Below are 24,129 nucleotides of genomic sequence, written 5' to 3'. Positions count from 1 at the left end.
CTCCTCAAGTGCTGGGACGCGGGACTGATTCACCTCTTGGGGCAGGGGCACAGGGGACCATGCTCGTAGTTCAAAACCAGAGAGAGAATCTGCTATTTGCAGGATTGTACTCTCTTTACAAACTATTTACACCCGTTAAAAATAGTGTGCCTTTTACAGGAGTGTTCTGACTCTCTGGAGGCTTGTGCAGACAGGTAGAGAAAGTGAGGCACTATTGGCATTTAATAGCAGTTTCCCTGAAAGAATCTGTGGGCAGATAGTGTCAACTGTTAACTGTTAATACTGGTCTGGTGTCTGGTCCTTACACAACGGGTCTTTCAATCTACTTACTAAGATGGCCAGCAGTTTCTAATGAGACAGATGACAAAAGATTTATCTCTTTGTTTTGTTTTGTTTTGTTTTGGGGTGACACTGGAGGTGATCATTGAAGTAATAAGAATCGAGGAATTATCCCTGGTTTTGTGTTCAAGGATTATTCGTGGATGTGCCAGGAAACCCCTGGCTCTAAGACTTAGTACCTCAACAGTAGTGTCTCAGGAATGCTTTTTCTATAATTTTCTTTTTTGCTGTTGCTTAAAGGGTATTTTTCTGTGGACATGTTGGATTAAATAAAATATGCTATCAAAATTAATTTTACCTTTTCATTTTTAATGTGACTATGAGAAAATTTTAAATTATACTTGTGGCGCTACTTAGAAAAATACAGGAAGGATTAAACAGAATTGAACAAGAATCAGTTAAACAACTGATCAAGAGGACAGCCAGGAAGTACAGAGGGTATTCATGGCAATAGGATCTCTACAGTCAACAGGGTTAGAGGCCGGGGGTTCTGGTCAATTGACGGTGGTCCTAACCCAGGACTGGGGATTGTGGCAAGGAGACAGTCAGAGGAGTCCATGGTTCAGTTGAAAAGATGGAAATGAACCACCATGCGCTCAGGCTGGGATTGTTGGGAAGAGATGGGTGTGGAGGATGACAACAGCAAACAGTGACAAACTGTGTGTGGTCAGGGTGTTGGCAAATGGCCCAGAGCACTGTTGGCTGAGTGGGATGGGTAGGAAGCGGTGGTGTGATCAGATAGGAGCATTTCTATGTTCCAATCTGCTGTGGAAATGCTGATTTCCACTTCTCAATTTTGCTTAGACTGAAGAAAACTTGTGTAGGAAGCTTTATTTATATAAAAGTTATCAAATTTATTAAATAAATGAAGTATCCAATTAAGGAAAAAAAGGTTTTGAACAAAATTTTCTTATAATATGCATACATACATATCTTTATGTTATATATATATTTTTTAACTGCAACAGATTATCCCAAATTGACTTTATAAAATTTAATAAAGTTGAGTACAACGAAGTATGGATAGCTTGTATCTTATTCATTCATTATTGTAATGCAAAAAGATCAGACAGACTTTAAAGCTATTTTGCTAAAGAGCAAGGATTTACTTGAAAATAGAGATTAGTGTATCCCATCAGTTTAATAAATGGACTGGTCTTTGGTGATCTCATCTTAGTCCCTAAACCACAGGTGGGAATGTACACTACACATGGTCTAGGGCTGACTTAGAACTAATTCAGTCAGGGAATCACTGGCAAACAGGCAAACATTAGGAATCCTGCTTCCAGATACTGAAATTCATTTCCTAATTCAAATAAGAAAAATAGAAATGATTCAAGGTCTGAGGTGAAAGTTTCTATTTATTTCAAGGGGAAGGGTTGGGCCACACCTAAAGGTGTTCAGAACTTATTCTTGGCTCTGTGCCCAAGGAACACATCCAGCAATGTTCAGGGGAACTGTATTTGGTTTCACAGATCGAACCCCGGGTGAGTTGTGTGCAAGGCAAGAGTCTTAAATCTTGCACTATCTACTATCTCTCCAGCCTCTCGAATTAATAGCTTAATGGAAGCACAATTTTATATCAACTGTCTAGAAATAAATCTTTGTACAGGCTCCAACATCTTTTGATTTGATGGAATTACTTGAAGTATATTCAATTATGTGATGCAATAAAATCTTCAGTATTTGGAGGGTTTATTAAAAATGTATGAAATAGGAAGAGTGAAACAGCTGTTAATACTTTTTGTTTATAAGATAAAATGTGGTATAAGTGAATGCTTTTGAGGTAACAAATTAAAACTAATTTTTGATATATATGAATGCTTTCAAAGTGACAAATTCTTAAAATTAAAGCTAATTTTAAGAAAGCAAATGAAAATTCCTGCTCATAAATAATATCAACATTTCTAGCCCAAAAGCTAGAGAAGGAACTTTTATGGGTAAGACAACTGCAGTGGTTCCATTTCCCAGAGTCCTTCCTTCACACTCCCTAAATTTAGCCAATGTGACAGACAAGAGAAAAAGGCCAATGCCACTTCAGTGATTTACATCGTCTGGTGGAAAAGTTGGAGGGAAAAAAACCCCAGTGTCTTCTGCTTCTCGTACAAAGTAAAAAATGGAGGCATTTCATTTAATTCTCAGAAAATTCTCTACATGAAATGAGTGCAGGTGGAACAGTGGCAAAGAAGGTCTGATCGCCACAGCCAGCAAAAATCTCTGGCACCTTTCTTTTAAGGAAGACAAAAGCAAAAGAATTTGCCCTAGAGATTGGACCGAAGACAAAATCTTTTCTGTCTGTGGGGGATTCATTTTCTTGGGTTAAATAAAAGCTGAACGTGATTCCTGTTTGCTAGATCTCACCACAACTACACCCTCTGTGGTGAAACACAGGCCCTTTGTCACCTTGGACGGAATCTGGCCAGGAAAGGAAAGCTCAGGCAGGGCCAGTATTTTATCACTGTATCCAGCTACACTTCCTGTTAAACTTCCAGTAAACAGCTCAAAGGGGATGAGCAAAGAGATGGATGTACAGAGACGAGTTGTGGGAACATGAGAGTTAAGTAAGAGAGGCACATAGAAGGATTTTTTTTTTCTGTTTTCAGTGAGGAGGTAGTTAATAAAGAATGTCCTTGTGAAGGCGGGATGGGGGGATGGGATGGGGTGTGGGAGGGATGATGGGGTCATCGGTGGAGGAGAATGGGCACTGGTGGAGGGATGGGTACTCGAGCATTGTATGACTGAAACACAAGCACGAAAAAATGTAAATCTGTAACTGTACCCTCTCGATGATTCATTAATAAAAAAAAAGAAAAAGAAAAAGAAATGGAAGCTAAAAAAATATGAAAAAAAGAACCAACTTAGTAATGGCATGCGGGATTCGTTCTCCACCCCCGAGACTGGCCAGCATCTCTGTCTAAGATGTATACTTTCAGGTTTTTCCCTTTTAGAGAAGTCTGTGTTTTCCCTTGAAATCACACACACTCTCTGTCTCTGTCTCTGTCTCTGTCTCTGTCTCTCTCCTCTTAAATTTTTCTAGAAAAGTTTTTTAAATTAAACGAATTGTAATCACTAAAAAATAAAAAATAAATTAAAAAAAGAATGTCCTTATGTATTGTTTGAGTTTTCTGAATGGATGAAAATACAAAATTATTCATGTGGTCAGGTGCTCACTAGCCATAATTGGCCATCAAATCTTTAAATACCTTCTTACAATTCATCACTATACTGGAGAAGAAAAGAACCGCTTAGGTACTGTTACTGTTACTATGTTTATTTTTTTCTCTAGAAGAAAAAAAGAACAAAAGGCAGTTACTGGATATTTTTCAACCAACACTGTAACAGCAAAAGCTTTTCTTGAACTGAAAATATGTTAAGTCTAGGAAAAAGAACGATCTTTCACTGTACCTTATTCTGTTTAGTAATAATGTTCCAGACCCCTTTACCACTATGTTCAGTGAAATGTTTCTGAATACAGAAGGTAAAATGCGATACATTTGAAATATACCCATTGTGAAATGAGTGAACATCAGTAATTCCAAAAATTAAAACCATATATACATTACACTTGTTCCAAATTAATTCCAATTCAGGCAAGAAACTTGTATGTAAAGATGGAATGTCTGCCCTCCCTGTGCCCCGCCCCCTGCTTTTAACAATAAAGAAGAATTGAAGAATCTTACTTTGAGAAATGCAACTTTGCTCAGATTTAACTTTAAAAATCACTGTATCACTGTCATCCCGTTGCTCTTCAATTTGCTCGAGTGGGCACCAGTAACGTCTCCACTGTGAGACTTGTTACTGTTTTTGGCATATCGAATACGCCACGGGGAGCTTGCCAGGCTCTGCCATGTGGGCAGGATACTCTCGGTAGCTTGCTGGGCTCTCTGAGAGGGATGGAGGAATCAACCCGGGTTGAACACATGCAAGGCAAACGCCCTACCCGTTGTGCTATCGCTCCAGCCCAATTTTAAAAATATAGCTCAAAATTATTTAGAGGGAAAGAATACCACTAAGTTCTAAAAATCCTCTAATAATTCGAAAGGTAGTATGCACACCTATGTTCACTGCTGCACTAAGTACAATAAGCAAGTTATGGAAACACCTCAGATGAATGGATCAAGAATTTATGGTATACATGCATAATGGAATAAAAATCATGCAATCTGTAAGCGACATGGATGGAACTTGAGGATATCATGCTGAGTGAAATCAGGAGGAAAGGGATAGATACAGAATGATCTTTCTCATATGTGGGATTTAAAAATACACAGCAGGAGCTCTATATACCTCTATTTCTTTAGGGTACAATTAAATCTAGCTCATATTTGATATTAAGGACAGTGACACAATGTACATAAAGTTGCTAAAACTTAGAAAGCACTATGAAAAATCTGTTTCTAAATATGATTTTAAAAACTGATGGATTTAAATATTTTATTCTAGAAATTAAAAAATTTAAAACATTTAGCTTTGTGAAACTGAAAATTATTTCAGTCATCTGTATTTTTTCAACTCAGATGTGCACAGAGACTAAAGTTGGTTAGCAGAATTTCTCTTAGTGTATGTAAAAAAAAATACACAGTGACAGAGCAACAAATGGTCAAGGTCATCACAATGTGAGAACTGATCCACATTGATCAGTGATGATCAGAACTGATCCACATACCCACAGAATTGGGGTATGTTATGAGGGAGCAGAGTTGAAAGTGAAGGGCTTTGGGGTCCTTGGGGGAGGAGGTAGGTACTTTGGTGGTGAATGTAGTATTGAAATTAAGTGCATGGGAAACCATCATCAACAGTATTGAAATGTATAGAACCTCAATCAATAAAAAGTTTTAAAAAATTCTCTAATAATTTTATCTTAGTTAAAATATGGTTTGTATTTTGAATATAGCTATAATTATCAACATTTTAATAGAGTTGTTATTGCTGTTGGATTTTAAAGAATTACTGTTAAACTCTTAACTTCAAATTGTATAAGGTTTTCAATTTGCCTGTATGAGCTTTCACAAGAATTGGGAAAACAGTAAGATATATGATCAAATATGTACACAACTTAGGAGATCTGGATGAGAAAGATGGGATCACCAAGTAAAATAATTAATTATTTTTAGAAAGAAATATATCCCAAAAGCTACCCACTGATGGTATATTTTGTTTGCTGGATTCAGGGGGGTTTAGAGCTCAGTGGATTTTAATTTATTTTATTGTGCATTAAAAAATATATCATTACTTCATAGATTGTGTTCCTAAATACTAAAGATGAAAATTAGATGAATCTTTTAAGAATTATGAAGGAAGGGCCTGCTTATTATGATGAAAGATTTCCTCCATGATCCCTACTAATGTATAGATTCATAGAGCTTTGGAAGAGAGTATCAGGGATATTACTGTTTTTAATGAAAAAAATCACTCATGGCAATTTGAAAAAAATGCAAAAAATGGATTTAGATTAGAATCTTTTGTTGGACTTCTCTTGATAAATTTGCACTTAGAATATACCTTATATAGTAAAAAAAAAAAAAGTAGGAGCCAGAGAGATTATACTGTGGGCGGTGGTGCATTTGCCTTACAAGTAGTTTACCTGAGCTGGATCCCTGGTACCAATACAGAATCCCAAGTCTGTCAGGAGTGATATCTGAGTACAGAACCAGAAGTAAACACTGAGCATCGCTGAATGTGTCTTAACACACACACACACACACACACACATATACACACAACCAAAGTATATTGCTAAAGTGTTTCTAACCTATTGATGTTTATAATAGTCCTTAATGTTGTAATAAAATCGCTTAGACAGTAATGAAACATGTTTCATACTTGGGTGTAGTTCAGTGGTAGAGTGTGCACTTTGCAAGTATGAGTATGAGCCCTAGGAAGTATGAGTGTAATCTCTCGCACTCACCAAAATTTTTTATTTTTTAAAAGAAATAAGGTTTTGATTTTTTCTAATGCCACATGTCAAGGTAGTTTGCGTCATTTTTATTTATTTAGACACTGTAAATTTTATTTCTCAAGTAGGATACTATAAATACTACCAATTAATTTTTTGTATATTTATTTTATTTTATTGAGTCATCATAAAATACACAGTTACAAAGCTATTCATGACTGGATTTCACTCATACAATGTTCCAACACCTGTCTTTCACCATGCAAAAATTTTTTTAAAAAAACAGAAACATGTATCTGAAGCTCAATTCCTTCAGTTTCATGTTAATTGCTTCTGTTAAATAATTTCAATTACTTTGAGGTTATGCACACTTTGTTCTCTTCCAACATTCTAAAATATTTCCTTAAATAGATTACCTTGAAAGTGATAATACTTTGCATTTAAGAGCAGTTTTGTTTTTCAATAGAGTAATAGTTACCTACACTTAACTTTCTATAATTTCATCATTTGCATAATGAGAGTTTTCTTTTCTTTAATTAAAAAATAAAAGCCCAGATCTCTAGTTATTTCAGTTTTCCTATTGGGTCTCATCAGAATCTGCAGAATGAGAGTTAGGTAATATTTATGCTGTAGTTTCTGTACAGTATTCTAATAATTAAGTCCAAATAAAGGTTTTTTTGATAAAAGGTGGTATTTCTCTTTATGTATGACTATAAAGTTGCCTCTAAAAATACTATTTTCAAAATACAAACATGACATTCAATTACTATATCTAGACAGACATTTTTCAGTGTGTTCAGATACTTCTGATTTGAACTAGCCCCTTCCAGAAAGGGCCACCCTGAAGAGTAGGGCACTGTAATGTTTTCCAAAATACTTTATTTTGTAAAAGAAAAAATTCAGAAATATTAATTTTAGGTTCTATTCTTGGGATAGCATTTCTCTCTTTGACACTTTATCTGTTGGGGAGGTTATAACTCAGAATATTGCCACAACAGAGCAAAGTATATGCAACTATATTCCAGCTGCATGCACGCAGCATGCAACATAGCTGAAGCCACCACTTCATCAAGCATCCTGTCAGGTAAACATGTTGAGTACAGGGGGAACTAAAAAATGTCTCTAAAGCACCAGTAGAAAATAAACTAATAAAAAAAAAAGCACCAGTAGAATGAGATGGTTAAATGGTTTGGGCCAAATGGTGCTCCCTAGCACAGCACCTTTTGGATTTAAGTTGTATTGTAGGGTAGCTAAAAGTATACGTTTAGGGAACAGGTTTGCCCCCTCAACCTTTAAAGTCAGTTTCTGCCTCTATACAATAAAATATAAACTGTAATTGTATTAAAGTTTAAGAAAGATATGTAAGAGTCCAGGCAAAATAGCTAATGAGTATAATCTAATTTCAGTTAATGCTAACTAGCTAATATCTATGGAAATCCAGGATGATAAACTGATGCTGTTGTATTATGGCAACAACAGCATAAATCAGTCAGATCACTGCCATAATGCTAAATAATGCCTGTCATTAGGGAGAGAATTTTTTGAAAATACTTGATAAGAGATAAATGAGAGTCCATTCCCTGGAACTCAATGTAGTATAGAGAGGTAGTGAGAGTTGGATTGGGCAAAGGGAGACTTGAAGCCAAGGGTTAACCTTTTCTACTCAACATGTAATTTACAGAAAAACACTGAGCAAATTATTTAACATCTTTAAAAACCTCCTAACAACCATCAATAAATTAAAAATTTCAAGACATTAGAAAGGCAGATGGCAGAGCTGAGAGATGTGAGGGGCATTGAGCCAGACAGCATAGGGCTGAATTCAGTTTCTGGTATGTATTTTGGGAGAAGCCTCAGTCCATCAATCTGTAAAATGGGATAATAATATAACTTATACGTTATAGGATTTATGAGAGTTAAATGTCATGATTCAAGTAAGTCATTTAGAAAAAGCACCCAATAATAGGACTGTTGTGGTTGGTGAGATTATTATCTATATAGTTATTTGATTACTAAATAATGTTTTATTCTCCTTTTTTCACTGGACTTTGGTTCACCAACATTCAGCAGTATCACTGTTTAGAGATTGGAAGCAGAATCTTCATGATGTAGATAATATACATCATAGCTTTCCCTTTCTTTAAACCTTCTTGTCTATAGCTGAAATCACGCATTTTTTTTACCAAACAAACGTTTTACCTTCTAATACTAATGGGAAACATTATTAAATCAATAATTGTGGCCCTGACTTCTCTGAAGAGTATTCATAGCTATTTCATACCCATTTTTATCATTTGAATGAAGCATCTTGCTCTGCTGGGTTTCATGAAGAATGATTATGCACCAGGGGCTTCATCTCTGATTATGTACTAAACTCACTTGAGGAGTATTTAAAAAAAGAAAACTTGATACTTGGTCCAGTTGAATCTGAATCTCTAGGGGCGGGGCCCAGGCATCCTTTGTGTTTTGTAAAGCTCCCCAGATGATACTAAAGTGTAGCCAAGGTTAGGAGGAACTGTTTCCAAAATGAGAAAATTAAGACAAGGTATACCTAAAATGATAAACAAAAGATGGCATTGCTGATTTAGTTTTGATGAGGATTTTTAGGGGAGGATAAAGTGAACTTATAACTTTTTGCCATTTCTCTTCTCTCTCTATTCCACCCATCCAGTTATTAGTCAATATTCAAGATAATAGCTTGCTTCTATTTGACAAAGAGAAATTAATGGTACTGAAGATCATCAGAGGTCACTGAGGGTAAAAGACCCTCAATGATCTTACATTAATCTTCATAAATAGCTACACATTGGGAATAAAAGTAATTGTCTTCAATGAACAAATTATGACACATTCTTTGATTATAATTGTCCATGCCTTTTTAGCTCCCCTCTCCCTTGTGAGATCAACAGAGGCAAAAAAAGAGAGGATTGTGAAGAAACAAAGCCTTATATTTGATTCAAAAAAAAAAAGCTATTGCAAATCATCTCTTGGCATCTACTACTTTAGGAAAAAATAGAAAAAACTCACAATCATAGTCTAAGCTCTGTCTTTATGTCCAACTAAAGTTGCTATTATTTTAAGGCATAGGTTTGTTATATATATAAATCAGAGGATCTGGGAGAGTCTAAATGTATAGCAAGAATAAAATGCCACAAAGAATTTTCAGAGCAGCCTTCTGTCTAAAATGTATGCGATTCCCTGTAATTGTCACAATTCTTTAAAATTATGTACCCAAGTTGCCATGCATTTCTTGTTTCCTGGCTTTTAACTTGGTCCATTTAAAAAAAAATATTTGACAAGTGTATTTCCAATAGCTCCATGATTTGAAACTGACTGTCGTATTTTACGCCACCATCATCCGAATCAACAATTGAGGCAGTGCAAGTATGTTAATCCTGAAACCCATGTTTACTTCCTCTTTGCTTTAAAATTTTACAAAAGAAAAGTCCCATAGGCTTTTCTTAATAATGAGAAGGCATCCCAGTCTTTCTGTGATATAAAATTACAAGAGGGAGGTTTTAAAAAAATAAACCAACAGCTTCTGCTCTAGAGTATTCTTGGTCCCCTGAGGGATGTTGCAACCCTGCAGGTTAAGTCAAATGTGTCTTCTTCAGAACCACATTTGTCAAATATTAAGACACTTCATCTTACAAACAGCCAAGTTTACTAGTATGTCAATTATCTCTTTCTCCTCATCAATTCAAATGGAGCAAGGAGGAGAGAATGTTAATGTAACAAAGGAGGGATGGATGTGTGAAGTATAGGACTGAATAAAAATGGCTGAAAAGCAACCCAAGCAAGCGAGGCTGAAGGGTGGCCACACCCAGTGCTAATATGGAATGTTTCAAAAATAATTCTGCTATACCAGAGGGCAACAGCACTCCTTTTTAATTCCCTCCATTTGTTCCTGGGATTACCATTATTAATAAATAGCAGTTATAGGTTACCCAATGACAGACAAAAGCCCCTGGAATATTTCAACGTGAACCATCCCAATATGTGGCTACGCCATCATATTTTCAGGATACTGAGAGCTTGCCTGCATTCCCCATCTCCTTTGTGTGACCACAAATAACAACCCTGAAATGGGTGTGTCCCCCTTAAAAGGATGCGCCAGAGCCCTCAGTTAATGGTTCTACCAGGAGATTTCAACCTTTTCGTAGAAATTAAATGAGCTGAATTTCATGGAACAAATAAGACAGCATTTTTTAACTCGTGGGATGAGAAGAAATTAAACAAACACGGAGCGATCAATGGATCCGAAAAGAACTCTCGCAGAGGGCAAATGATGCATTATTTTAAATACTAATATTCCAACAAGAAAACAAAGGGATGGGGGGTGGGGGAAATAAAAAAAAAATCAGAAGGAAAAAAAAAATCAAACACCAACCATTTTGATTTTTGACACAACAAGTTTACTCCCCACCTAACACAAGGCTCTCTTGGGTGTAAAGCATGCATAGGTCCCACAGGTGAAATGATGCACAATGGCCGAGTCCGGGTCCCCCGTGCGCCGCGGGCATGCACTACTGAAATAAAGAAAATACCCTGACTTTTCCAGTTGCTCCACACACAGTCCATCTTGGTGGAATCGGCACTGGCCTGCATCGCGCGGGCTCTGGGGGCTCGCCGTGGCGGTCCTCGGGGACACTGCGCGGGCACTCGGGCGACGGGGCCCCGGCTGCAGCGGTGGGATCGCGGCGGCCGCGGCTGCAGACAGACTGAGGCTGCAGCAGGCGGCGCGCGGCGAGGGGCGGGCGCGGCGCCGGCGCCGCAGTCTCGGCGGCAGCGAATCAGCGCGGCGCAGGCCCGGGAGCTGCCGCGGCGCGCGCGGGGCTGCGGGGCTGCGGGCGTCGGGCCGGCCACCCCGCGGGTGGGGGTGGGTGGGGGGGTGTGGAGGGTGCTGCCCTGGTGAAACCCGCCGAAAATGCACCGGGAGCAGGGCGGGAGGGGGGAGGTAAGGACCCAAGGTGGGGAGGAGAGGACCAGGATGGGGGCTGTTGGGAGCGCGGAGTCGCGGGGCGGAATTCATGTTCTAGAAATTTCTTAGAAACCCAAGCGACCTGTTGTTGGCCCGAGCTCTTGGATGGCAAAAAACGAGCAGCATCTCATTTCCCCGAATTGTCCCTCAGTGCTCATGCACGTTCTGCCCCCGAGGTGCTTTAGGTTCTGGCCAGACTTGAAATAGCATCATCCACGCCACTTCCAGGCTCTCCTCCAGGGCGGTTGTCTGCAAGTCCCAATCAGCACCGGAAATCTTACCGCACCCCCGCGTCTGTCGATGTCTTTCTGCAGCGCGGTTTGTGCATTGACTAAACACACTAAACCTGAGGGCTTGTCCCCCCAGATCAATACCTGGGCCACGGGCATTGACTCCCACTTCCTGAGCGCAGCAGGGACACTCCGAGAGCGGCCACTAGTGGGGACACCCAAAGAGAAACCAGAGAAACATAGGGACATGTTGCACCAACACAGCGTCTCTGGAATAGGATCCTGGGGACGGCGACGAGGTTGGGAGGGGCCTTGTGTAGAGCCTGGGAGGCAGTTTCGGAGCCTGGTTAGCCAAGGAGTCCCTAGTTAGAAGGAGGATGTCAGTGGGAGGAGGCGAATTGGGGGTAGTCACCTATTCGAACCAGCGCCAACTGCCTTGTCGGACTAAAGACCACCACCCAGAGAGGTGGGGGGCCTGGAAGAGAGTACAGGCACACGGGGCTTTAAGGCACTTGCCGGACATGCAGCTGACTCGGGTTGGCTAGGGATCCCTCCCCGAGCATGGCCTAGACTGAGCCCTGAGAGGCACTGCCATAGGTGACACAGAGAAGAATGGAAATAGCAGAGGCATGGTCTTATCACACGAGGCCTTTCTCCATCCAGGGAGGTGGAGCCTTTGCTCTTCCTCTCCAGTTCCCAGTGATCCAGTTCCTGGATCTGTATCTACTTTGCCACAGCCGCGGCCCACATTACTCAGGACCAAAGACAGGAGTCTCCAGGCTCTGCCTGGTTTTTCTTCTATTTTATGAAACACAGGCAAAGATCTTTAGAATTGCCTATTTTTTTTTCTTAGATTAGCGTTGCCGATTTTTTTTTTTTAGATTACAAGCTTCCAAAGAACCCAGCTAAGCCATCTGCATTATCATAACATCCTGTTTAAGGAAGCTTACTCAGAACGACATAGCAGAAGTCTCCAAGGGGAGAGGGGTAACAGAGCACTGGTGACCACTCTGTTACAAAGAAATTCTCAAACTGACTTGCGCTAGAGACACTGGTGAATTTGGAGGGTGCAGGGGAAGCAGTATTTAGGGATTACTCCTGGCTTTCTGCTTAGAAGTCACTCCTGGCAGGGCTTGGGGGACCATATGGGGTACTGGGAATCGAATCCTCGTTGGCTCCAGGCAAGGTAAGCACCCTATCTGCTGTTCTGTCTCTGTGACCCCAATAGGTCATGCATTTTCACTGGCCATGCAGTTGACCTTGGAATGTCAGCTTTGCTAAAGGGCCACTTTGTTCAAGTCTTGATAAAAGCTAGGTGGCACCTGCAAATCAATATAGTCATTTAATAGTTGAAGGCTGAAGAGGTAAGATACATGAAGCAACAGAGATGCACATTAGTAGAATAGGTCTTGGGAGTTTTTCATTACAGAGGCAATAAAAGAAACAAATGAATCAATGGAAGAAAAATCTGATAGAAGAGTATGAAGAACTTGACTGGGAACCAAGGATGAATGGCATAAGTTAGTTATGTGGTCCTTAGCAAGTCATTTATCATCTCTAGATTCTCTCTCATAATATACAAGTGTATTTATTACAGCTTTGAATGTTTCTGTGAAATAAGATTTATTTCCCATAGACACTGTAAACTGGTGCTTGCTTTGCACAAATGCTTGCACAGTATTAACCGAAATCTCTTGCCAAGATTAAAATGATAAAATGAGTAGAAAAGATATGTAAATTATCCTTTAGCAGTGAAAGAAAACAGAAAGCAAAATAAAGCTTGCTAAAAGCAGGCAGGAACTGCCACTGTCTTTAAACCAGGAAAGAACAGACGGGCTTTGTACGCAGCCAGCTAAGAACTTGGTTTAGGTGCCTGCCAGGAGAGGAAGTGATTTCTTTAGTTTCAGGATGAAATCACACGTTAGACAGTCTGTTAGGAATGAAAGCAAAATAGTCAAGTTTTATAATCTCATCTTAGATCAAAATGAGATGTTGAAGGCTCCCATGTCTCTCTCCTGGAACACTAGAATTTTACTGATGGGAATCACTGGCGCCTACTTTGATATACTATTCAGTAAGACTTACTGAGTACCTAAAGTGTGCTAGGCACTGTTTTAAACATAGGACAACGTTCCAACCTACAACAATTTTGTATGTAACATGCTGAGGACGTGGGTAAAGAGGTAAATATTTTATTTCATTTGTGGACAAATATTCCAGGGGATATGGAGAAAGGGGCACCTAGAATAGGGGTGGGGTGGAAGTTTACCATTTTATTAAAAGCATCAGAAAAGGCCTAATTCATAAGGTGAAATTAAAGCATAGTCCTAATGGAAGAGGAGAAAACTGTTTAAGGTGTGTAGGAGAACATTAGATGTGCTTGAAAACATATTTCAGGATGGAAATCTGTAATATCTGAAAAACTATATCATTAGCATAAAAATCCTTGATATTTGTAATGCACTGAGAAGTCTATTAAATGCAAGAAAAGGCACAGAACCAAACAAAGAAAAAAGAAACCCTTCATTATGATCACAGAACACTAAGAACTCTGCCTTATGCCATATGGAATATGAAAATTTAAAGGAACAACCCATTTGTTATATAACTCAGTATACCAAAATAATGCATTAATTATCTTCTGTTAAAATGATAAACTTGTTATTTGCTTTCTAATATAACATACATTTAGTTGTTATAAAAATCCTTAATAGGGAGATGATATTTGCCTTCTTTTCTTGATTGATTCATTCAATTTGCATTAATAGAGACTATACTGAGTGTTATCTCTATAAACACATAGGCCTCATAGGCAGTTGCTCACTGTGAACTTGAGTACAATGGGGCTGGGCAGGAGCTTACACATAAATAGATAAATGCAATCACGTGATGGATATATGAGCAGGAAAGCGTGGATACACACAACAGAGAGTGGTCAGGGTTTGGGGAAGGAGTTTTAGGAATGGCTTCAGAGAGTACACAATAATTAAACACTTGTGAACAAGAGTCAGTTTCAGTGATGGGCATTTCCAAGGGAAAAACCAGGGAAGCTTAATCATAGACATGTATATGCAGGGACCAGAGAAATGGTGACTAGTTCAAATAATAGCAAAGGAGGGAAAAAATCATTATAAAATTTCAATAAGAGAAGTAACACAAAACTAGAATAATTTATACAAATTTAGCTGGAAAATTTCCAGAATTCATCAAAAGAGACAAATTCTCACACAAACAAAGCTAAATAAGAGATCAGTATCCTGCCCACACCACGGTGGAACTTGTGATACCTAAGGAGAAAATCTTAAAAGCAAATAAATCAAGATTACTTCAGAGAAAATTTGCATCTGACAGCTATTGGTCCAATTTGCAAAAGTGTAGCAGAAGATAATGGAACAAAGCCCTCAAAACAGTGAGGGAGAATAAATATCATCGAGAATTCTATACTCAGCAGGACTAATATAGGCAAGTTTGAACATATTAAAAAAGTGAAAGAATTTACTAATTGCAGTTATCACTGTATCACTGTCATCACTGTCATCCCATTGTTCATCGATTCACTTGAGCAGGCACCAGTAACGTCTGTATTCCTCCCAGCCCTAAGATTTTAGTAGCCTCTTCTTACTCGTCTTTCCCAACGATTGGAGGCTCCTTCAGGTCAGGGGAATGAGACCTATTGTTACTGTTTTTGGCATATTGAATACACCACGGGTAGCATGCCAGGCTCTGCCCGTGGGATACTCTCAGTAACTTGTCAGGCTCTCCAAGAGGTGCATATATATATACATATATATATTACTCTCTATGATTTGTTGCCTACTGTCTGAAATCCATCAAATATGGTGTAGTAATTATGGAAAACAAGGAGGAAGTGTCTTATAATGTGTCACAATACAATTTCTACATTAATAAAATATATGATCAAGGTTATTAATAAATAAAAGTCAATAAAGAGAAAAATCATGAGCAAAGAAATAATAAATTGAAAGCACACAATAAAGTATTAGATGTACATGTAAATACATCCAAGTAATGCTAACTGAAAGGATGGAAGCCCATGTTGGAGAACACCATGTGCCAAAAGATTTACCAGAAAAAAATCCTAAAAACAAACTGACATGGGAAAGTTGAAGTGGAAGCTAGCTACTCCTTGTTTTTGATATACTGACATTGCTTAATTTATTTATTAATTGGAAATGTTTGTACATTTTTAAATAATTTTTGTATACACAATGTATCTTCTCTGAATAAAGATGATGTTATTTATTTATTTCCAATTTATTTTATACATTTCTTTATTTCTTTTTTTTCTTTTTTGCTTTTTGGGTCACATCCAGCAATGCACAGGGGTCACTCCTGGCTCATGCACTCAGGAATCACCCCTGGCAGTGCTCAGAGGACCATATGGTATGCTGGGATTTGAACCCGGGTCCGCCGCATGCAAGGCAAACTCCCTACCCGCTGTGCTATCACTCCAGCCCCACATTTATTTCTTTACCACAACTCACTACACTAACTTAAGTTCCTCCTATAATGTTGAGCAGAAATAGTTACAGGAAATATTCACTGTCTTACTGTTGAACCAAGGCAAAAGTGCACTCAAAATTTTACTGATGACTATGACGCTGGCTATGAATTCTATAGGTGTCTTTTATCAGATCAGGATAATTTCCTTCTCTTGAAAGAGATTTTATCATGAAAGATAATGAATTCATTCAAATGCTATTGCTGTTATTGAGATGATCATATATTTTCTTCCAAATTCTGTTAAAATATAAATTATATTAATTAACTCTTGAATGTTAAAACAAACATATTCCTAGAACAAATCCCAGATGGACTCATCCACTCAATTCTGGATCACCTTACTAAAAAATTTATTGATATTATGAATTAGCTTTAGATAATACATTTTTTACTTTTTTCCTTTTTGTAATATATGTTCACTGCTTTACCTACTGTTACTATTTCTTTCTGCTATTCTTTTATCATTAAAATTGAAGTGTAGATAATTTTCAGTCATTTCCCCCAATATATACTTAGAAGTATAAAAATCCCTCTAAAAATTTTTAGCTGCATCTTATAAGTTTTGATACATTATGTTCTTGTTTAAAATATTCTCCAATAATTATAGTGATTCAACCAGTTGAATAATACAACCAGTTGAAGACCTCCAGAACCCAGCCACAGCCATGCTCAAGGCCACTCTCCACACATTCGGAGGAGCCTCACGCAAGAAGGAAGCAGCAGAGGAACCCAGGTGTGCGGGACTCTGGACCAAGATCTCCAAGGCTGCTCGGATTGGGACTGGGCTTCTTTCACCCAGATTCCCCATTTTCCTGTAGCTAGGCAGTCACACCCAGAAACTGCCCCAGCACCGTGTAATCCCATCAATGGCCAACATCCACAGACTATAAAACCAAGGTCACGGAAGCCGTGTGACATCTAATAGCTCTTCCTCTTGGAGAACCTGGCAAGCTACCAAGAGTTTATTGCCCGCATGGGAGAGCCTGGCAAGCTCCCCGTGCGTATTCATATCCCCCAAACAGTAACAGATATATACATACCTCTCAGAGAGCCCGGCAAGCTACTGAGAGTATCCCACCCGCATGGGCAGAGCCTGGCAAGCTACCCATGGCGTATTTGATATGCCCAAAACAGTAACGATAGATCTCATTCCCCTGACCCTGAAAGAGCCTTCAATCGTTGGGAAAGATGAGTAAGAAGAGACTGCTAAAATCTCAGGGCTGAGAGGAATAGGGACGTTACTGGTGCCCACTCGAGTAAATAAACGAACAATGGGATGACAGTGATACAGTGATATTGTGATTCAGTCCACTGATTATTTAGAAATATAAACTTTTCTCCCTTGAATCTTGCTTTTTTATTTATTTTTTATTTGGAGCTCAGGATGGGCCACATCTGACCATGCTTGCGGTACTATAGATGGTGCCAGGGGTTGAACTGCAGATGGATATGTGAAAGTTATCAGTTTAACCACTGTACCATCCCTCCAGACCCTACAATTGCAAACTTTTCAGGGTCATTCTAACTATCCTAATGTTTTAGTTTTATTATTCTATAGTCAAGTGAGAAACTCTGTACAATTCCAATCCACTGACATTTCTGGAGACATTCTTAAGATTCTAGAATGTGACCTGTGATAAAGATGTCAAGCAGACAAGCCTTGTACTGAAGTTTCAAACTCAAATAAGTTTCAAGCTCTAATAATGTCAATTAGGTAATATTAATCAGTAATATCATTTAAACAATCTAACACTAAGTTTTAGTATCTGCGCCTGAAAGATTATATTTTAAAATGTCACACCTTTCAACTTTGATGTTGATATGTCTATTTCCCTTTAAATTTTTATTTTAATGCTACACTCATTGGTTAGTTATAATTTAAATGATGATGTATTACCATTTAGTTGAGCCTTTTATCATTATGAAATGTTCTCCTTTATGGAATGACCCTACTGGTGCCAGAGTGACAGTCCGCACTCATTATTCCGGGACAACCCAACATTGCCAAGGCAGGGGGGAGAGTGTCCCCCAGTTCTATTTTTATGTACTTATATTTTTATATTTTAATGGGCTGGAGTGATAGCACAGTGGGTAGGGCATTTGCCTTGCATGCGGCTGACCCGGGTTCGATTCCTCTGTCCCTCTTGGAGAGCCAGGCAAGCTACTAAGAGTATCCCGCCCACACTGCAGAGCCTGGCAAGCTCCCCGTGGCGTATTTGATATGCCAAAAACAGTAACAACAAGTCTCACAATGGAGATGTTACTGGTGTCCATTTGAGCAAATCGATGAACAACGGGATGACAGTGATCCTTTATGTCTAGTAATAGTATTTAATTTAAAGTTTTATACCGATAGGTCCACAACAGCTTTTATTTGATTCATGTTTTTATTTTTCAATTTTTTATTTTAAAATGATCTGTATCTTTGTTATGATTTTATAAACAGTATATATTTTTCTAAAAACAGTGTTTTAACTTGAAAGACCATTAACACAAAAGTAAGTTAGGGTAAAGGGGGTATAGGAAACCCTTGTAAAAACTACTCTAATTTCCATAGTCCTGAGGGAAAGAAAGAGAAACCCAGAGAGAAAAATAAAGGTTAGCCCAAGCTAGCCCAGGCTAGCCCAGGCTAGCCCAACCCTGGACCCTGACCACTGTCCATCGTCCCCCAGTCCTGCCTGCCTCAGGCCTCCAACAGCTTTTCCAGAAAACAGAGGGTGAGGATCTTCAGTTGCTCACCCAGGTCCATGCAAACAACACCATCCTCACCATCAACACTGAGGAGGTCACCAGTGGCTCCGGGTCCTCACCCAGGATCACCTTCACCTTGTTTTGATGGTGTTTGATCATTGTGTGATTATAACTCAAACATGAAATCTTGTAACTATATCTCACGGTTAATCAATAAAATATTTAAAAACAAAACAAAACTCTACGACACCTGGTACTCCCAGGGAGTCTCCTGTCCAAGTACTAACCAGCACTGACCCTGCTTAGCTTCCGAGATTAGACAAGACTGGGAGCATTCAGGGTGGCATGGCCATAGAGAACAGTTATTCTTGAGTTTCATTTTAATCGAGGCTAGCATCTTTATTTTTAAATTGAATATTAGGTAAACATTTACATTTAATTGTCATTGACAGATTTGTTTTTTAAATTCATAATTTGCTTCTTGTTCATCATGTCTCTTCATTGCTCTCTTGTTACCCCTTCCTTGTTTTCTTTAGAATTAATTTTGGGGAAATCCATTTATCTCCTTTAAGTTTTTAGTTACATCTTTTTGAACAGTTTAATAATAATTTTCCAAATTATTATATTCATCCATAACTTACAAGAGTTAATCTTAAATTAGTAGTTTTACAATCCTATAAAATAATCTTAATATCATAAATCATTGCTTTCTATCTTTGAGTTAGAATTGGTACATATGTTACAAACATCAAACAACCATGTTACCTAAACTATAACAATAAAAATAAATTTAAAAAATTCAAGACAATGAGTTAGTAAATTCAGAAACTCAGATGGTTTCACTGGTGAATTCTACCAAATGTATACTGATATAACATCAATCCTTTCCAACTCTTCCAAACAGAAGAAGAGGTGGAAAAAATATTACATCTTATTCTATGAAGTCACTTATCATCTTGATGCCAAAAGCAGACTAAGATATCAAGAGACAGAGAACTAACTACCGGCCAAGATAACTTATAAATATAGATGCAAAATTCTCACCAAAATACTGGCAAACTAAATTCAGCTGCATATAAAAAGGCTACATCATAAGTAAGTGGGATTTATTCCATAGATAAAGCAATATAACAAATCAACCAATGTAATACTCCATATAAATAAAATATGAGACAAGGGCCATATAATCATCTCAATTAACACAGAAAACAGGTTTGAGAAATCTAAAAACTTTTCATAATTAACAAAATTAAAAGCAAAGGGGCTGGATCGATAGTACAGCAGTTGGGCTTTCACCTTTCACACGGCCAACCCGTGTTCGATTCCTCCGCCCCTCTCAGAGAGCCTGGCAAGCTACTGAGAGTATGGAGCCCGCACGGCAGAGCCTGGCAAGCTACCCGTGCATATTGGATATGCCAAAAATAGTACAATAGGTCTCTCAATGAGAGACGTTACTGGTGCCCGATCGAACAAATTGATGAGCAATGGGATGACAGTGACAGAAAAAAAAAAGGCTGAAGAGATATTACAGTGGGATAGAGTGCTTGCCTTATGAGCAGCTAAAAAACACAGGTTCAATCCCAGAACCTCAAATGGTACCCCGAATCTGCCAGGAGTGATCCCTGACCACAGAGCAATGAGCAACCCCTAAGCACTGCCAAATGTAGACTAAAAACTAAAACAAACAAACAAAAAACAAAACAACACTCAAATATTAGGAAAGGAAGAAAATTTCTTTAGCATGATAAATGAAAAAAGTCTCACTATCTTTAGCTTCAATACTGACCTTGTCTCCAAAGTACCTTATGGATTCCGGTCTGATGTTGAGGTCTTTAATCCATTTTGACCTGACTTTTGTGCGTGGTGTTAGGTAGAGGTCTGAGCCCATTTTTTTGCGTGTAGCTGACCAGTTTTGCCAACACCATTTGTTAAAGAGGGTTTTCTTGCTCCCTTATCAAAGATTAGATGATCATATATTTGACGGTGTGTGTAAAGATATTCAACCTTGTTCCATTGATTTACTGCTCTACCTTTGTTCCAGTATCATGCTGTTTTAGTTATTACCGCTTTGTAGTAGAGTTTGAAGTTGGGGAAGGTGATGCCTCCCATCTTCTTTTTCTCCAGAATTTCTTTAGCTATTAGTGGGGGTTGTTGTTCCATATGAATTTCAATAGTGTTTGTTCCACTTCTTTGAAGAATTTCATGAGTATCCTTATTGGGATCGCGTTGAATCTGTATAATGCTTTGGGGAGTATTGCCATTTTGACAATGTTAGTTCTCCCAATCCATGAGCAGGGGATATGTTTCCATTTCCTTGTGTCCTCTTTTATTTCCTGAAGTAACGTTTTCTTTGTACAGGTCCTTTACCTTTTTAGTTAAGCTGATTCTGAGGTACTTGGTTTTCTGAGGCTTGATTGTGAACAGGATTGCTTTTTTTCATGTCGCTTTCTTCTCTCTCTTTATTTGCATATAGGAAAGTCATAGACTTCTGGGCAATAATTTTATAGCCTGCAACTTTACTATAGAGGTGTATTGTTTCTAGGAGTTTTTTGGTAGAGGCTTTGGAGTTCTCTAAAGATAGTATCATATCGTCTGCAAATAGTGAGAGCTTGATTTCTTCCTTTTCTATCTGGATGCCCTTAATATATTTTTCTTGCTGGACCACTATTACAAGTACTTCCAGTACTATATTGAACAGAAGTGGTGATAGTGGGCATCCTTGTTTTGTCCCTGATCTTAGAGGGAAGGCTCTTTTTCCCCATTGAGGATAATGCTTGCTGTAGGCTTGAGGTAAGATGGCTTTGACTTTACTGAGGAATGTCTCTTCTTTACCCATTTTGGTGAGAGTTTTCATCATAAATGGGTGCTGGATCTTGTCAAATGCTTTCTCTGTGTCTATTGATATGATCATATGGTTTTTATCTTTTCTTTTGTTGATATGATTATGATTGATTATGTTGATATGATTATGTTGATTAACTTCCGGGTGTCAAACCACCCTTGCATCCCCAGGATGAATTCCACTTGGTTGTGGTATATGATCTTTTGGGGACTATCTCAAATTAAGAAGCTTTCTGTACCTCAAAAGAAATAGTGACCAGAATGCAAAGACAACCTACAGAATGAGAAAGGATATTCACTCAAAGCCCATCTGATAAAGAGTTGATATCAAGGATATACAAGGCACTGATTGTACTCCACAAGAAGAAAACATCCAACCCCATAACAAAATGGGGCACTGAATTGAACAGAAACTATCTCAAAGAAGAAATCTGAATGATTAAAAGACACATGAGAAAAATGCTCTACATTACTAATCATCAAAGAGATGCAGATTAAAAAAACAATGAGGTATCATCTCACACCACAGAGATTGGCACACATCCAAAAGAACAGAAGCAACTGGTGCTGGCATGAATGTGGGGATAAAGGGACTCTCCTTCACTGATGGTGGGAATGCCAACTGGTTCAGCCCTTTTGGAAAACAGTATGAACGCTTCTCAAAAAATCAGAAATTGAGCTCCCATTCCCACTTCTGGGAATATACCCCGGAGATGCAAAAAGTACAGTAGAAATGACATCTGCACTTGTATGTTCATTGCAGCACTGTTTACAATAGCCAGAATCTGGAAAAAAAAAAACCCAAATGCCCGAGAACAGATGACTGGTTAAAGAAACTTTGATACATCTACAACAGTGGAGTACTATGCAGCTGTTAGAAAAGATGAAATCATGAAATTTGCATATAAGTGGATTAACATGGAGAGTATCATGCTAAGTGAAATGAGTCAGAAAGAGAGAGACAGACATAGAAAGATTGCACTCATTTGTGGAATATAAAATAACAAAATGGTAAACTAACACCCAAATATAGAGACAAAGAATAGGAAGATTGCTCCACAGCTTGGAAGCTGGCCTCACATGCTGTTGGAAAAGGCAGTTCAGATAGAGAAGGGGGGGCTGCAGCGATAGCACAGAGGGTAGGGCGTTTGCCTTGCACGCGGCCGACCCCGGTTCTAATCCCAACATCCCATATGGTCCCCTGAGCACTGCCAGGGGTAATTCCTGAGTGAAGAGCCAGGAGTAACCCCTGTGCATCACCAGGTGTGACCCAAAAACCAAAAAAAAAAAAACAGATAGAGAAGGGACCACCAAGTAAAGGATGCTTGGAGGACCCACTTGAGATGTGTACTGAAAGTAGATTATAGAATGAACATGATGGCCACTTAACACCTGCATTGCAGACCACAATACCTTAAAGGAGAGAGAGAGTAAAAAGGACATGCCCTGCCACAGATCTGGGGTGGGGAGGTGAGGGATGGAGTGGGGGTGGTGGGAGGGACGCTGGGACCATTGGAGGTCAAGAATGGGCACTGGTGGAGGGATGGGTATTTGATCGTTGTATGACTGAAATGTAAGCATGAAAGTTTGAAAATCTGTAATTATCTCATGATGACTCATTAAAAAATAAAAATAAAACTAAAAATAAATAAAAATTTTAAAAAAGAAAAAGTTCCAAACAACAAAATAAATAAATAAATTCTAGCTTGTTTAGTTGTGAAGTAACTGAAAACTGAAAATTTTGTTTTAAAACAATTGTATAATTTATTCTCAGTAAATGCTTGGTTTATTTTATACACCCAAGGTATGTGAAAATTTCTTGGGTGCAAGAGTTTTTAATGGAAAATATTGAAGAGAGTTGCTTAGCTGTTAAATAAAGTCACTGTGCATGGCTTCCATTTCTACAAAACAGCCACACATGTTTAACTCCCTCTGTAATCTCTGACTTCAATTTCATATCTCTGCACTTTTTTTATGGCAGCGTTAATAATGTCATTTAAAACTCAATTGAAATGTCATCTACATAGAAATCTTATGAATTTGTAGTTATGTTTCTCCTCTCCTATCATCTGTTCTCTAATTAACATTCAACACAACTTATATGCCTGGATTTGTCTCTGTGTAAAAGAATGCAAACTGGATAAAATATAGTAAATGTTCAATGAATTTAAGTAATTTATTGTAGTAAGTGCTTTATTTAATAATTGTTCAATAAATAATAAATGTTCAATAAATATAATCAAATGAATATTAAAAAAACTCACTAAACCCTCAAAGTTAATGCAATACTAATGGCAAAAGGTTGAAAGTTTTTCCCCAAAGACCTGAAACAAGGCCTTGGATGTCTGCTCTGACTATTTCCTTCCAACATAAAAAGAAAATTATCAAGATTGAAAATGAACAAGTAAAATAATCTGCACCTGCATAACATAAATATTTTATATAATATTGCACATTAATATTCTTGTATATAAGCACTCTACAGAATTTTTAAAAATATGAGGCAATAAGCAAGTCTTGATGTTTTCAGGATATAAGACCAGAACATAACAACCAATTGCATTTCTACAAACTATCAGTGAATAATGCAAAATGAACATATAGAAAATAATTTAAGGACTGGAGAG

The 24,129-nt window shown here is 38.2% G+C and overlaps 1 protein-coding gene across 3 annotated transcripts in view; it reads right to left on the bottom strand.

The window, feature by feature from the left end:
• The window catches only part of RTN1 (reticulon 1), a 243,925-nt gene that overhangs the window by 11,035 nt on the left and 208,761 nt on the right, over positions 1 to 24,129 (bottom strand). Inside the window, exon 1 of one of the 3 annotated variants that reach the window (XM_004612387.2) lies at positions 10,783 to 10,984. The exons of the other annotated variants lie outside the window; for them this stretch is intronic. Within the exon in view, the coding sequence (XP_004612444.1) occupies positions 10,783 to 10,843 (61 nt within the window). The 5' untranslated portion in view covers positions 10,844 to 10,984. Of the gene's footprint in view, positions 1 to 10,782; positions 10,985 to 24,129 lie in introns of those variants that run through there. 3 annotated transcript variants of the gene reach the window in all.

The sequence above is a fragment of the Sorex araneus genome, chromosome 3 (assembly GCF_027595985.1).
Source record: "Sorex araneus isolate mSorAra2 chromosome 3, mSorAra2.pri, whole genome shotgun sequence".
NCBI lineage: Eukaryota > Metazoa > Chordata > Mammalia > Eulipotyphla > Soricidae > Sorex > Sorex araneus.
The sequence above is the reverse complement of the archived record's forward strand: the minus strand, read 5'-3'. Positions and strand labels throughout refer to the sequence as shown.